Source organism: Cataglyphis hispanica, chromosome 26 (assembly GCF_021464435.1).
Source record: "Cataglyphis hispanica isolate Lineage 1 chromosome 26, ULB_Chis1_1.0, whole genome shotgun sequence".
NCBI lineage: Eukaryota > Metazoa > Arthropoda > Insecta > Hymenoptera > Formicidae > Cataglyphis > Cataglyphis hispanica.
In genome coordinates, this window is record NC_065979.1 from 1549308 (window position 1) to 1565178 (window position 15871).

Below are 15871 nucleotides of genomic sequence, written 5' to 3' on the forward strand. Positions count from 1 at the left end.
CTGACATGACTTCTATATCAAACATTTTTCCGGCTCTATGATGTTGTGCATTTCGGATGAGAATAATATAGCTCTTTATTTACGCCACAAAATTGTCAATTGCTTCGCTTTCTCTTCTCCTCAACCTCGCAATTATATTTACACACGGATAATTCAGGTCGGTTCTCCTTCACTTCGTTCATTCGCTGCTTTCTCCGTTTTTCTTTATTTTTCCCTCAAGATCATATCGCGTTAATGCCGTGTTCCGTGCGGCCGAATCGGTGAATATACTTGAAATATCCGTCCATTTTCGCAGGAGAAATATATATCTTATTTAATAAATATAAATTATATATCTCTTGTACACACGTCGTCGCATTGTACATGTTCGATAATGATGGATGTTCGGACAAGCAACGAGTGGCGTAATAAGCTATCGCTTTCTATCGTATAGGATTAGCGAAATAGGAAAAAACGCAATTGCGGTAAGGTACGTTGCTAAGCATCGGAGGCACAGCCACTGGTTCATTCTTATAATACGTGATATATCACGGTATGCGCGCAAAAAAATACATGTGTCGATACACTCGCAACTTGTCCGTGTCATCCAGCTAACTTTGCACTTTCAAGATCGGTCTCGTCAATATCATTTAAAGCTAATAAATCTCTCTATACTTCTAATAGCAGCAGTTGACATCTAGAAACGGGAATCAGTTAAAATTTGCAGCTGCAAAAATTTCATTGTGAAATTGTGCCAATTGTAATTGTACAATTCAACCCCAATTTGAACAGTGGATGAGAATAATATTACCGTTCAGATGAGAATACGGAAATATTTTTGGATCCTGGATGAAAGATTGGCTACTCTTCTACATATAATTCTACGTAGAATATGAAACGGGAAAAATTGTGCAATTTATCAACGGATTCGCCAATTCATTCATCAGGATATTAACCGATTTGCCAATGCGATTCTTAACTGTCAAGCATATCCACCGTATGATTCTCGGACTCCGCTAGCTTTGATATTTAAAGACAAGCAAATGTGGCAAAGATATGCTTAACAACAAGACCTCGCTTTAACATTGATATAATTTTGCTTTCATATCTGTACGCGTCTCGCATCCTTAGCAAGAAACAGCAAAACGTAGCATCTGATGTTTCTCTTACGCTCGATCGATATATATATATATATATATCTAACAAATGAGAAAACGAACAATTTTGTTTCGTAAATTGTTACACAGAATAAAATATCATATTTAGCAATCGTTAAAGCTACGAATCGTTAAAAGAATGCTTAAATCAAAGGAAGGAGTCCAGTAAACATGGTTGAAGAAAAAAAGAGAGATGACAATTCTCGTGCAAGAGAGTCGATGTTACAGTTTGTATGTAAATCTCATTTCTTCTTATTTTAAATCGCGTCGTTCATTTTCACTCCCCGTCTTGCGCCAATTTATTGCTCGCCGCTATCAAACGTCTTACGTCGCATTACAAAAATAGTAGGAAACGAGTATCAGGTGTGTTGCAAGCTTACGACATTTATATTACCCGTTCTCTTTCGTCGTTTATTCTCTTTAAGATTTTTCTTAAAAGCAAGTCACCCTCGATCGAGAAAAGTGACTGTGTCAATATCTGCCTATTCATTTTTTTTTTTTTCGTTCGGTCATTAGAATATACGGAGGAAATTACAAAATCAGTCGAGATTCATAATAATAAAAAATTCGTCACACTTTTGTTGTGCGCACGATAATTCCTTCGACATTTTACCTTTTCATAATGAATCCGAAATAGAAAATAGTTGCGAGTACATTCTAACACAATATTTGAACAATAATTAAAAGACGTAAAGATTTGCGCAAAAATTCGCTTTACATATTTAAGACTCTTTGTTTCTTGCATTACACGTTGAAATAAATTTAGTTTCTTCGCATGTCACCACGTGTTTGATAATATGGATTGATAAAATATATCAAAAATCGCATTTTTTATTATCTGCATTAATAAGCATTCATATAATTCAATCTATATATTTATAAAAATGTTCATTCTTCAGCGAAAATAAATCTTATGATAATCAGGATATGAAGTGACTTATTAATTTATGAATCGAGAAAGAAAAGTTTCGATATATTAATCTAATTCATATAAACAAACAAGTATTAAAAATAAACGAATAAAAATATGCGATATTTTCGTCTAATATCATTATTCAATAATTGCAAGAGAAATCAAGAGCCTTAAGATAATGATACGATGTAGATAATTGAAAAGATATAATTTAAATGCGTATATGTAACGCGATTCCGAATAGCTGTATCAAATGTACGCAGTAAACTGTCATAATCAAGAAGAAATAAAATATGATATCATTAGTTTACGTGAATTTTTAGTTCGTCTGTGTTTATTCGCAAAGAAGAAAAGCGATAGCCTAACAAGTAACGTCCGCGCAATATTATATCACTATGCCCGCATATCACATTCTTGGATCTTTCTCTTTACTCTCCTTATCAGGTTGTAGGAAATATTTGGTAAATCACATGAATCGATCATGTAAAAAATATATGAAAGTTGTCGCGAGATGTCGGACGATACTTGATGGCGATTCAATGTCTGACGGCTCCGATAAGTTTTTTGTCTTCACTTTTATCATTATTATCGTTAAGAGATGCGTGAACTGCTTTTTTAAATAGGTATAATTAATCTTTTTTCTTCTTCTTTTGCTTTAATCACTACGACGACGTTAGGTACAGTTAAATACTATGGTTGTGCGCCCATCTCTTTATAATTGATCTGGAATCTATTTTTTTTTTTTCGCTTAATATATGCTCAGGTCTCTTTCGTTTTTTTAAGTTTATAACGAGATTAAAATCTTTGTCACACTTTCTCACGAGGAAAAAGTGGTGTTTCCTGCTTTGTGTATCACCCGGCTAAAGATAGATAGATAGATTCGCGCGTATGTATATATATCGCGATTATTTTTTCGCTTATTTAAACTCTCATAAAAAGATAGGCACACCTTCACCTACGTTTCTGAAATACAATCACCGTAAGCGAAGCTTCTGGATGGATTCCACTTGGTTTTGTATCGCGGAACAACGTGGACATTCCTCGCGGGTGTTCACGATCGTGATTCTACGCTACAAAATAACGACTAACGATCGATTATTATTTTCTTTTGCGACTATTACTCTATCTTGTGAGAATTGTGTGATTTAATCCGCGTTTTATAAAATAAAACGATACTGTGCTATAATATTCTAGTGACGAGATTTGTCCGCGCTGGTCCGCCTAATTTTCACAGACGGAAACATTATTAATTATCGCGTGTCACCATCACCGCTGCCGGTAATATATTATATATATAATATATCTTTATTTCGTTGAAACAAGTATATCCGTGTGCGAGAAATGCATGTCTGTTGCGTGATACTGAGATAACAGAAAAAATGATTCTATGAGATTCATGAAGTATGCTTGCATATTGGAAGACGAATTATATCAGTATAAAAAACTCGATTTAATTGTACTAAAATTTTATGATGAATAATAATTAAGAATAAGCTAAAATAATCTTATCGTTATATATTAAACGCAACAAATTGGCAACAAATAAAAAAAATAGAATCATTTTGATCATCTTTTTCTGCAAGAACAACATAGTGTTTCAAGCGGTGATGGCTTCTCGCTGCTTAGCTACTATTCGAAACTAGACATAGAGACCGTATGTGTACTGAATACGTTTACATATTTACTTAACTTAATCAGTGATGCTTTCACTGGTATAATTGTGAGTTATGATAATTGATTAGAAACATTTTTCTAGAGTTGAATATACAGAATATTGTGTAATGTAAAATATTAGATTCGCTCTTTTTTTTTGGATAGCTATTATTTCGTTTTCCTTGCGAAATCCATATATTTGTAGTTTTTGTAAAATAAAATAGAAATTCATTTAAGGGAGATCCAAATGTATTATAGAAATTATATATAAATATCCAGCAAAGACGTAGTGTGTAGTAAAAGTTCTCATTATTCACACGTACAATAAATACATGTCAGAGAGAAGCGTAAGGGATGGCATCGTCAATGCGCGAACAATTTTTAGAATTTTTGTCGATATTATGCTGAGGTAGCAAACAACTCGTTTTTAAAAAATGGACTCGGAATGGGCAGCGACGCTAACGCAATATTCGTTGATCGATGCGATGGCAGCGCGTATCAAAAATTAGCAGATAATAGATAGATAATATAGATATTTCTTTTTCAGATCATACGATTTTTTAATATCGAGCCGAGAGACTCATGTGCCTTGTAAACGTACTCAGTAAAGTATATCTTTTTCTCGTACATTAGCTTATTATATTCATCGTACGTATTCTCTCTTGGCGACCAGAAATCGTCGTGACGACCGCTTCGAAAAATTCGCGCGTTTATTTCACCTTAATAATGCTCCTTAAAAGTAAATCGCACATTCATATAGTATTTGTAAAACCGCAGTTAAAATATCTTCAAGTATATATATATATATATATATATATATATATATATATATATATATATATATATATACTATATATAATATATTTTGTCCAGTAATTCTGTTCGGTGCACCATTCTTTCTTAACGTTTGGGCACGCTCATGTGATTACGTTTCCTTCTTTTTTCCCTTGTCTTGTGCTTTTGTCATGATAAGTCAGATTTACTCAGTGCAAGCGAATATTCTTTGAATGATGTTTAAATTTCGTCTTTTGTATGTTATCTAAAAAGAAAACAAACGCTCGCGTTACAGTATACTATCTTCATTACTACATTTGACTTAGAATACATGTATGCATACATTGTATCCTAGTAACTCTTGACTCTCTTTAAATAATTTAGGGCAATAATTAATATGTAGTTTGTATATATATATATATATATATATATATATATATATATATATATACATATACATACATACATACATACATACATATACACACACATGTAGTATTTCTGAATAATAAAGAACATTATTAATCTCGTTTGTGTTGGATAATCAGGACTGTGACTCGCGTTATCATGGATGTTATCCTACCGGTCCGCTTACTCAAAATTGTACCAGCTGATTCCGTCGGGTAATTGTCACCTTTACCGTTCCTGAAAAGAAATGTTATTTTTGAGGAGTAAATCTCTACTTTCTTAGACATGTAATATAAGAATCGCGTTTTGATACAAATAAACGGATGTTAAAATTAAGAGAAAACTTGTAGTAAATATATCAACTCTAATTTATAAAAAGAAATCTTTATAAATCTATATAAAAATGAACTATGTTTCATAAGAAAAAATAATTCATACAGTGTCGCACAAACTACAATCGTATATAGTCATAGTCGACGTGAGAAAGAGTGAGAAGAACAATATGTAACAATATGTTCTTCGACGCCAACTTGACAAAGTTGATTATCTGTATCTTATCAAGTGCAATAGTAAGCATAAAAAATGTTTTGTGTTAGCAATACAGTTTAAACTTGTGGAAAAAAAATGTGCAAAGAATACATTCAGTGTCATTGTGACGAGATATTATCCGCGAGAAAATATTCCAGAATCGTATCTCTCCAATTTTCAAACTGATTACATCGAGAAAAGTGTACTTTTTATGAAAAAAAAAGAACTCTTTCTCTCTCTCCCTCTCCCTCTCTGATATAATTATATGTGAAAATTGGATAGAAACAATTCTGCGAAAATTCCTTTAGCAGATAAGAATATTATCCCGTGTTGCTGTTTAAGCATATAGTGCCATAATAAAGTACATTTATATGTGTGCAATGAAAAGATATATTTCCTACTTTCTTCCATAAAATTTTACAGCCTACAGACAAACTTGTCTTTTGCCAAAATATTTTTATTCATAGAACAATAATTCAAAAAGATTAAAATTGATAAAAATAATATATGTTTATATAAATAAATTAAATTTATGAAAATAGGAATTAATTTTTAGTATATTATTGTATGAACCAAAAAAACAAGTATTGAGAAAGATGAATCAACGCGTGAAGAAGCCCTTATGGTACAAAGAAGACACTGTGTTCTGTGTGTAGTATTTTATACTAAAGTTCTGTACCTTATATCATACTGTCTTCCACAGGTTTTGCTTTTAAGGAGAGACAAGAATGTGTCAAAATTGTGTTACACTTTATTCTTTATAAGCAAAATGAAAGCAGAAAGTAACTAAATCTCAAGCCACATATTGAGCGAACATCGAATTTCTCTCTCTCTTTCTCTTTCTTTATGCTCCTTATTAATTTTTCATACCTTCTCTGATGTCTTTGGGTATGTTTGACGAGAGTGATGGCATGGAAGGCGCCTGATAGAGATTGGGCCGTGCGCCGCTCGGTGGCAAAGACATTACTTTGGACCTGAATAGGTTGCACGAGCGCATAAATTTATCAGGAACCAGAAGAGGTGATGTTTTACACACTGAGAGCAGAAGTAATGTAAGCTCCAAGACTACCTCTGTTTGCGAATTTTCTGATTTCTGCCATCGAAGGAAGTCGGCGTGCCGGCCCCCGAGGTGTTAGACGAATAAGAGGGCGGCCTGTACGGTCGCGGGCAACCTTGAACAACAGGCGGTGATGATACTGGTGCATACTGCAACCGGGGGTTGGTTGGTACGCCAGGATGCATCAATCTCATATCCCCTGTAGCATTTAAAGTTAATTAAACGACAATTTAAAAAAAAGACGATTTAAAATAAATACACGCCGCGTTTAAAATTACCTTGCACGATATGGACACCCTGGTACATTGGCAGTGGGTAACGTGGTTGAGGTTGTGCGCTTCTGTCTCCGCTTCCACCTCCAAAGAGCTCATGCGCCGGAGTTGGTGACCGACTAGCTCGTTGGGAATTACCTGGCGTTGTCGCTCGTACACCGGGGACGACCTTCATAAAAAAATGTCTTTCGTAAGAGAGAAAGTTCTATAACACCTAGTGAATGAAATAGTCCTTGTTACTGTGTATTATATATCCTCACAGGAACGTTCTGTCTGAAGACGAGATTGGGAACCAGCGTGGGTGCCATATATGCGCTAGGCGGTGCCGGGGACGTGCCGTTATGAGCGACCTGGTGGCCAAATGTCCCACCGGACATCATCGGAGCCGCATAACTACTCGAGTTAACGTACATCAACGGCATACCAGGTATCTATCAATTTTATCAAATAACATGTACTGTTAAAACGACTCTTCTTGTCGATCATCTTTTACTATTGCGTTTAATATTAATATTAATAGTTGAGCGGACACTTTACTTGATTGGACGTCGGCGTATTTGGTGGTGTAGGTACTCTGTACATTACGGGCGGCGGTTGCATTGCCGGCTGTCCTGGCGGATAATATGTAGGAACCATATGGACTGGAGGTTGATACGTATAGTCGCCCGGTGTTGGAGTTACTGCCGGCATCGAATTGTAAGATACCGGGTAACTGCCCACGTAATTAGCTAAACAAAATACGTAGCATTAATTATATAAAATGAGAGAACTGAAGAAGGAGATGAAACAATCGTAAATAGTAAAACATACAATTTGTTTGGCTCGGAGGCGTCATCGTTTGCGCATTGAAGGAATAATTCGTCGGAAACCTCTGTTGCTGATGTAGATGTTGCCTGTCTCCCGGATTCTGACCGACGGAGATGGCCGTTCCGGGTGGAGGCATAAAGTACATGGTCTGTTGAGGCTGAAAAGTTTTATACTTTGTCTATGTAAAACATAATAAAAATAACAACATAATAAAAAAATAAAAATTGCTTAATATTCGTACCGGTATTTGATTTGGCGATGGTTGCCAATAATTCGGCTGTACCGTTTGCATGTTCTGTACGGTCTGGTTTGTAGATGGCGGCGGTTGTGGATACGTAGAGTGCGGAGTTGTCGGATGGCTGTCCACGCTGCCACGTTGATCGTAGATGTTCATCCCCAGGAAATATCCAGATAATTCGGTTACATCCTAATTAATCATATTATTATCGATTTCTTTGAGAAACAGAAACTACAAGAAACTTTACTTATAAGCTTATTTACATTATCATGAAGATAAATCTACAAGATCTAACAAACCTAGAAAAGATCTTTTAGTCGATGTAAAGAAAATCTTGTATCTTTTTATAAGAATATCAGAGTCTTGTTAGATTTGTCAGAGAGCAAATAATCATCCATCAAATAATAATAAATGTTGGCGCATTGCAGTAATATTATCCAGCACAATAATATGTTATCTCTTTAACCGATAAGTCTAACTTATTTATATTTGTGTTGAGAAATATTTTCAGCTTATATGTAATATTTTTATTTTATTTGCTGAAGACACTTACCCCTGATTGTGGTATTGGTCCTTGATGTACAGGTACCGCATAATTGGCATAAACTTGATTCTGATTGAAGACAACATCCCCCTGCCCGCCGTTCTGCATGCTCGCTTGACCCTGAGTCGGATGAGGCGCCATCATCACAGTTGGTTGCCCCATGGGGGGCGGATAGACACCCTGGTTGTACGGTTCTGAGGTAGGTATGTAAGTCGCGTACGACTGCTGAACTATTTGATTAGTATGACTACACGTCTGCATTGTTGTTGACGATTTGACTAGATTTTGCTGCTGCGACTGTAGCTGCTGCTGCTGTGGCTGCTGCTGCGCTTGTTGTTGCTGTTGTGGAATGGGTGGATTCTGCGGAGCCGGAGCAGGAATAGGAGGTGGAGGAGGAGGAGGTGGAGGCGGCGGTGGCGGCGGTGTAAACGGCAGGCTCGGCGACGTCGCTGTGTTCGTCACTTGGGTTCCAGATGTGTTAACAGTGTTCATTTTCGATTGCGATGAACGCTGTTGTTTCTTGCCATCATTTTTGGAGTGACCGTTCGGCGTTCTGGATGGCTCAGAGGATAGTTCGTGCTGTTGCTTATTAGTCGCGGATGACAACGCGTTATTCTCGTTCTCGATGGTATAAAACTTTGGTGGATTATCCGGATCGTAGCGATAAATCGAACCATCCGGATTCGTGTACGGTTGATTGGTCTGCGGATTTATTATTATACTGCCGGGTGGCACGCTCGACAAACTACTGACTGCCCACATGACAGTTTGGCTGCCGTTCAACTCCGGCGAGCCTAGATCCTGACTAGATACTTGAGTGTGACTACACGTCATCATAGCGGCCGGTACAGGAGAGGGCGATGGCGATGGGGATATCGTCGCATCGCTACGCTGGCTCTGCGATTTGTAGCCGCTGCTCGAGCGGCTTGGACTCAAACGTGAACACATACTGGCCCCTGAATCTAGATCAAGAATATTTATAATTACCACGTGACGATAAGATGATCATAAAGATAATAAAACAAGTTATTGAGAGGTTATATTAAAATCTTTGTTGATTTTAATATAAATTTATATGCAATTACCTTGCTTCATGAGGCGAGCTCCGGCGCTATGCGTGGATGTGACACTATCCCCTCTTGACAGCATACCTTTAGTGTACCCACCAAAACTGAATGACTTAGAAACGGATGGACGCAATACCGCGCCGCGAAACGAATCTCTCCCATCGAAAGATTCACCTTTTAGCAATCGATTATGCCTGAAGATGCACATAATTTATATTCCAATATGATATTTGTTGGTGAATTTAATAATCATTATTATGGAAATTAATTATTAACTATGCAGAGGTAGAAATTGATTTACCTCATTATGTGATCTGAAGGGTGTAGCAAGCGATACCTCGCCGAGACGTCCGAACTCTCCGACGAGGACCATGGCCAAGATGTGACTTCGCTACTCTCGCCACTGCTGTCCTTGAATATCCTTCGCCTGGCGCGTTCATACTCTTCCTCCCGTTCCTCAAAGCTCTTGCTGCGCCGACAATAATCGCCCGACATTCTATCCGGCGATTTGAAATTGAAACTGTCTTCGAACGAGCTCGAGTCCCGCTTCAAAATACTTCTTCGCGGCTCTTCCGACAGGATCATGTCGTCCCTGATGTGTTCTCTAAAGCGAGTGTCCGGTATCCGCATATTTTTCGTTCGCGTGACGATAACACTTAAACCCGACTGATCCACATTATGTTCCATGCCGAAATAAGCTGCCACTCGATGCACAAGCATCCTGTTGTACGATGACATATTCGGGAATTTGTGAGAAACTTTCTGCCGGTCTCTCGCAAAATCGATTAAATCCTTCTCAATCTTTAAGAGTACCGTGCGATCCTTTTGATTGCGATTTATGGTCTCCGCGATGAACTGTTCGAGGTCTATCCCTGTGCTGTCTGTATACAGCTCCGTGCTACTATCTGTAAATAAGTGTAAAATTTGTAACAGAAAGTAATCAGGGGCTAACGAGAATCGAAAAGAAAAGTTTTACACGTGTTTATGGATCCTTTGAATAACATACCGCGCGAGAGACATGGTGACGCACTATCGTAACTGCCCTGAGAAGAATTCTGATGTCTTAACTTGTGCCTGGACCCCGGCCTGCTCACTGACAGCATGTTACCGCATTGCGCTGAGCATTGATTATTGCAGATGTTCAACGTATTTGGCCTGCGTTGCTCGGATTTGTGCTGATTGTTTTGCGTGCTCGGAGCGAGATTTGTACTCTTCGGCGAGTGCTGCAACACTTGACCGGACTTGGAGGGCGACATTGGGGTTTGCAGCAAACCCGGTCGCTCATTTTGATTGTTCTTCACGCAGTTATTGCATTTCTGAACATTATTCGCGCTCGCGAACTTGGAGCGATGGTTCTCCAACTTATTGCCGTTAGTCGGAGAAGTGATGCTCTTTGGTGAGTGTATCTGAGAGGGACTAGATTGACCTGTGTAACGATGTCCAAGAATAAAGATTCTTTTTTTAATATACAACAAAAAAAAAATTGCACTGTTGTTTACCATTTCGCGACGGTGTCCGACAAGTCGGCGAGGTCGCTGTGTTGCGCATTTGCTTGGGTGATTGAGCGGGACCGAGATTGCTGTTGAACATGGACTCGTTGTTATTGAGTTTGGCACCGTTGGAGTTGGGCGAGAGGCCGCATACGATCTTCTTCTCACCGTCTACCGATTGCGGACTGTGCGGCGACGGTGGACCGTTGCCGTGTGGCTCCCGCGGGGGAGACGTCGACTCTCTCATGGCATGGCTTCTGACCAACAGCTTCAGTTTCGTGTTTGTCTGCAAGGATCATTACATTTTCTTACCGGCCGGCAGAGTGTTTGTCGCGCTCGCATATGTGATGACGCGCGCGGTACGTATCAATTCGTAAATGCAATACGATTGTTTCGATATTTTATCAGATTCGACCAGGGTGTCTATCTAAAGCTTGTAAAAAAATTCTCTTAAAATTCTCTGATTTTTTGAGATAATTTGTTCAAAATTTCAAATAAAATTAAAGACCTTTTAAGTGGAATTTTTTAAAATAAGTTTTTTTGTGCATTTTCTAATATCTTTTCATTCATAAGAAGGAAAAAAAGCCACTTACATTTTAAATATTGAATTTAAAAATATACTGAAAAGAATTGAATGACTTGTGAGATAAACATTTTTCACTTGTATAATATTTTTATTTTTTATCGTTAATTGTAAAAATTATAATAAAAATGTGTACTCAGTTTTATGTATTTTTTGCCATGATAATAAACATAAAATTAAGAAAGAAAGATATATATTTATAATATATTTGAAATATATAATTCACCATCAGGCCAATCAAATTATCAATGCTTGCAAAATAATCAAAGAAAGAATTTTTGAAAAAATTTCCTGAGTTTAAATAAAATTCCATGAGAATTCCCCTTTTCAAGGTAAAAATGAAATCTCTGAAAATTTTTTCTAAATTTTTCCAGGGAGTAGATACCTTGACATAACTAAAAAAAAAAATAAATAAATAAATCATTGATACAATTTCAAATTTTTCCTTTACCCATAACTCTTCCGAGCTAATTTTCAATTTAATGATTCTTCCAGACGTACCTTGAGGCCCGTAATGAGGAAGGACGAGCAAAATGTGGGGCAATAATCTAGCAGCGATTAATAGCACACGCACCCGATTGCGAAAGTTTTTACTCTCGGTATCCGATTTATCGGGCGGCGGACAGGAAGGCGGGGAACGGTGGAACGTGTTCGTTGCCGAGGAGGTGCCGACGTTGGCATTCCCGTCTATCATATCCGACTGCAAAGCGTCTTGGTGAAGCGCACCACCGCCGGAGCCACCACTTATGGCGAGGCCTTGCCTGGACGATGGCAGTGAGGGCATTCCTCCTCGCACCACCACCGTGGGACTCTCAGGTCGATCCTGCGACCTGCTTCCTTTATACACCACTATGCTTGGTACTGGAATCATCGAATAAACCGCAATCACATTACTCTCTCATCTGACAGGAAAATATTATCTATTATTATTATATCTTATATATGATTTGCAATTAAATCTTACATGTCAAAATTTTTTTAATTTTGAAAAGTAGAATGTGTGTGCGTAAAATATCGTCTGCTGAAGCTTAATCGTTAATTATTTGAAAGCTACAAGCGCCTCGTCGAGGAAAGATCGATTGCAAATCGATCGCCTGAGAAATTTATGATGAAAGAAACATCCGGCAGTCTTGAAAACTTAGTCTATATTTTATTTGTCACTTATTTATCATTTGCTACTTTGGATCTTGTTTCTTTAATAAATAATTACTTATCAACGCATTTCCAACCGAGCAAATGCAAGATAAGTAATTTACTGTTACGCTATTGAAGCGACTATTTTCTTCGATATTAGTGAAATAAAGACGTTCGTTCATCGTCTTATATCGACAAACGATCCGTCTCCCTATCAGAGGATATTTCCATAAACTTGGAAGTATGGATACGCGATCTCCGATCGTTTCATTTCTCTTTTGTATGCATGTAATTCACGGCGAGGAAAAACGCGCAAAAATTGCGGGTAGAGTGAAAGATGCACTTACTCTCCAGGCGAGCCATGTGTTAAATGCGTCATGGGGTTACGGGGTGCAGTATCCTGCAACTGGTAGGGGAGAGGGTGGTTCAACACGCAGGTGCAATTAGCAATTAGTACGCGAATCTTTCGAGTGGCGTGCAGCTCGAAGGGCTGATACTAGGAGCCAGATCACTGCACGTCCACCTTCCGACATTGTACACTCTGCAAGTAGACACAACACGCTCGTGATGATTTCGTGCAACGAAAAAAAAAAAAAGAAAAAAAAAGAAGGAGAAAAATGCGCGCGCCCCACATTTATGAACATTTATAAATAATAAAAAGCGAGATATTGTATAAACGTAGTTCGCGTGAGGTTTAATGATTCGTTTAATCGATTCATTCATAGAATTTTACTTATCGCGTGGATTTAACAGCATGACAAGATATGTCATATATGTTTACCAACAATAATAGAATAATAATCACGTTAGTTGATGCAAAGAAAAGAAATTAAATGTAACTATACATTATTTTATGGTAGAGACAGCACACAAAGGAAAAATTGTTTCTTATCAATTATCTCAGAAGCTAGATTGTGTTATCGCATCTTTATGTAAAGTTTCCGATAATTATTAACAAAGGTAAGCTATGAATCATGAGCTTTTCTATAGGTCAGTGTTACGCCATGAGTCATTTGCCAGCGGGACGTCGTTCGATTATTAAATGATGGAGTCACTTTACATGCGCACATGACAATTGAAAGGTATTATCGACGCTGCATTATTATGCATCGCGCGTAACGAAAATTATTATGAGCCGAGTATTATCATATGATGTTTTAAATAGCATTACGAAATCGTTAACACACGTAATCGTCGCGTAAGCGAACAAATTTGATATATTTGAGCATAATTGACACTTGCTGATGTTTTTCCCTTAATTATTTCAAGATTTTAATAATTCTATCGAGTGTGAATATTCCAATATTCGAAAAATTGATTCGATCGCCAATATATGATACTTTGGTATGTATAATATAAAGCGATAAATTATTCCGCGTAGATAAAATGATTCTACATAAACTCTAATAACACGAGTAATATAGGCATGCTAACACAGTGAAACTTATGAATTTTTTCATAATATTATCTAACGCTTTCAGCAAAAATTAATCACTACATTCTTATAACAATAAACATTAATTAACAGAAATTTTCCATCTCCTTTATGTGCTCCAAAAGGCTAATTAAATTATAATTAGATAATAAGTTTATAAAAACGCTTCGAATTATTCAAAGATTAATAAGGCAAAAGGCAAGATATATACATAATAAATAAGCAAGGTGAAAATGATTTTCTCTCTCTCTCTCTCTCTCTCTCTCTCTCCCTCTCTTTCTGCTCAAACAAACCTCCAGTTAAGTTCGGTAGTCTCCATAGCGGTTAATTGTGAAAGCGCGCGAATCATCGCGTTAAATTTATATCGGAAATGCGACTGCGGTGCGTGTACACTCTTCCTCGTCGCTTCTGCCGCATTCCTCTCGCAACGCGGATAAATTTATCCTCCATTCTCGACCGCGACGTGTCGATCACGAGCCGCTCTCGATCGCCGTCGATCAGTCGCGCGTCATGTTTCCTCGTTCTTTTTCTTTCATGCTCTCTTCTTCTCTCTCTCTCTCTCTCTCTCTCTCTCTCCCTCTTTCTCTATTTTTATTTCTTCTACGTCCTTGTGCTACGTCTCCTGCGTACTCAATGGTTATCAATCGCCGTGCACATCGTTCATCTATTCCCGTCTCGTTTTCATTCAGCCGAACTTTTATGCTTGTTCTCTATCGAATTACGATGATCGATTTGATCACGTCTCTAAAATTCTTCTTTTTTTTATGTGATTTTACAAGATAATTCTTTGCATTTGCATTAATAATCAATGCAAAATTTATTTCATTAATTATTAATTAATTATTAATTTAAATCGTGTTTATCGCGATTGATTCATCTCGTTCTTTCATCGATTGCCTTCTGCCTCTCGATACTCGGTCTTATCTCATGTGCGTAAAGTGATTCTGCGGAGCGCTATCGGCCAGCCGCGTGCGTTTTACAGCCGATAAACGCGATTGGCCTCGTAAAGGCAACGCGATCAGAGCACGGCTTGATGTACTGGAGGTGTGGATTTTCCTCTTCCTTTTTTTTTTCCCTCGTTGGTTGGCCGACTATTACCGTGGAAATCTCCCGTGGGTCGCGTCTCGCTCGTAAAAAGCGCTCGTAAGGTATCGTCGTTCGACCTTTGCCGCGTGCGCGGCAAATATGATGAACACCGAAAATCTCCAGAGAGGTACATAAGCCGACGATGACTTTACGTCATGGCGAACAATGTCAACGTGCTGGCTGTTTCGAGATTATACGACCGAGCGTCCAATTTTCTCTGACGGTCCTATCGCCCCTCTACTGTCATATCAACTGACAGAACTTTATTCGGGGCAAAACATTAATTAATCATCTGACGTAGTTCTGATTTGTAAACGGCACTAGAATTATCGACGACTCCGAGGGATTATCACAATCTCCTGATCGTCCTACGGGAAAGTTACGTTACGATGACAAAAAATTTATGTCGATATCAATTTCTTTTGTATGTATACAGAATTTCGATATATCGCCGGGTTGTATCATTTCCCAGACGTTGCATTCCGAAAGATCGAGATCACCACGGCGAGATCTTCCGCGGTCGATCGACGATCCCTCGAGGATCAATCATCGAGCGGCGATCACGCGGTGATCACCGCGTGATCTTTTCGGTCGCGATTCCCGATCGCCGCCTGGCGATTCGGCAAGGCGGGCACGCTTTGGCAAGGTTCCGCGGCGTCTCGAAAATAGCAGAACACTTCTGCTTCTCTCTCCCTCACTCGCTCCGACCGATCGCGTTCCTCGCGCGCGCGACGTACGATGTGCTG

The 15871-nt window shown here is 38.2% G+C and overlaps 1 protein-coding gene across 7 annotated transcripts; it reads right to left on the minus strand.

The window, feature by feature from the left end:
• Positions 1 to 4551: 4551 nt before the first annotated feature.
• On the minus strand, positions 4552 to 15615 carry LOC126858567 (cAMP-regulated phosphoprotein 21-like). Of its 7 annotated transcripts, none has more exons than XR_007688694.1 (16): positions 12952 to 12982; positions 12045 to 12331; positions 10897 to 11173; positions 10404 to 10823; positions 9699 to 10302; positions 9416 to 9591; positions 8340 to 9292; positions 7790 to 7975; positions 7552 to 7705; positions 7279 to 7469; positions 7002 to 7172; positions 6748 to 6910; positions 6482 to 6668; positions 6283 to 6386; positions 4967 to 5121; positions 4552 to 4741 (listed from the first exon to the last, which is right to left on the minus strand). XR_007688694.1 is itself a non-coding variant. In XM_050608999.1 (16 exons), the coding sequence occupies exons 1-15, from the start codon at positions 12965 to 12967 to the stop codon at positions 5072 to 5074; spliced, it is 3939 nt and encodes a 1312-aa protein (XP_050464956.1). In that variant the 5' UTR covers positions 12968 to 12982; the 3' UTR covers positions 4552 to 4741; positions 5060 to 5071. The 7 variants fall into 7 exon arrangements, 5 of the variants coding, with proteins under 5 accessions (XP_050464956.1, XP_050464957.1, XP_050464958.1 ...); XR_007688695.1 differs by having other exon boundaries at positions 4955 to 5121; XM_050608999.1 differs by having other exon boundaries at positions 5060 to 5121.
• Between the last annotated feature and the right edge of the window lie 256 nt (positions 15616 to 15871).

Coding starts and splice junctions, on each gene's coding strand:
- LOC126858567 (XM_050608999.1), bottom strand. Junction 7,976..8,339: donor GACCAATACCACAATCAGGG/GTAAGTGTCTTC, acceptor ATGATTAATTAG/GATGTAACCGAATTATCTGG. Junction 7,173..7,278: donor ATACGCCGACGTCCAATCAA/GTAAAGTGTCCG, acceptor TAAAATTGATAG/ATACCTGGTATGCCGTTGAT.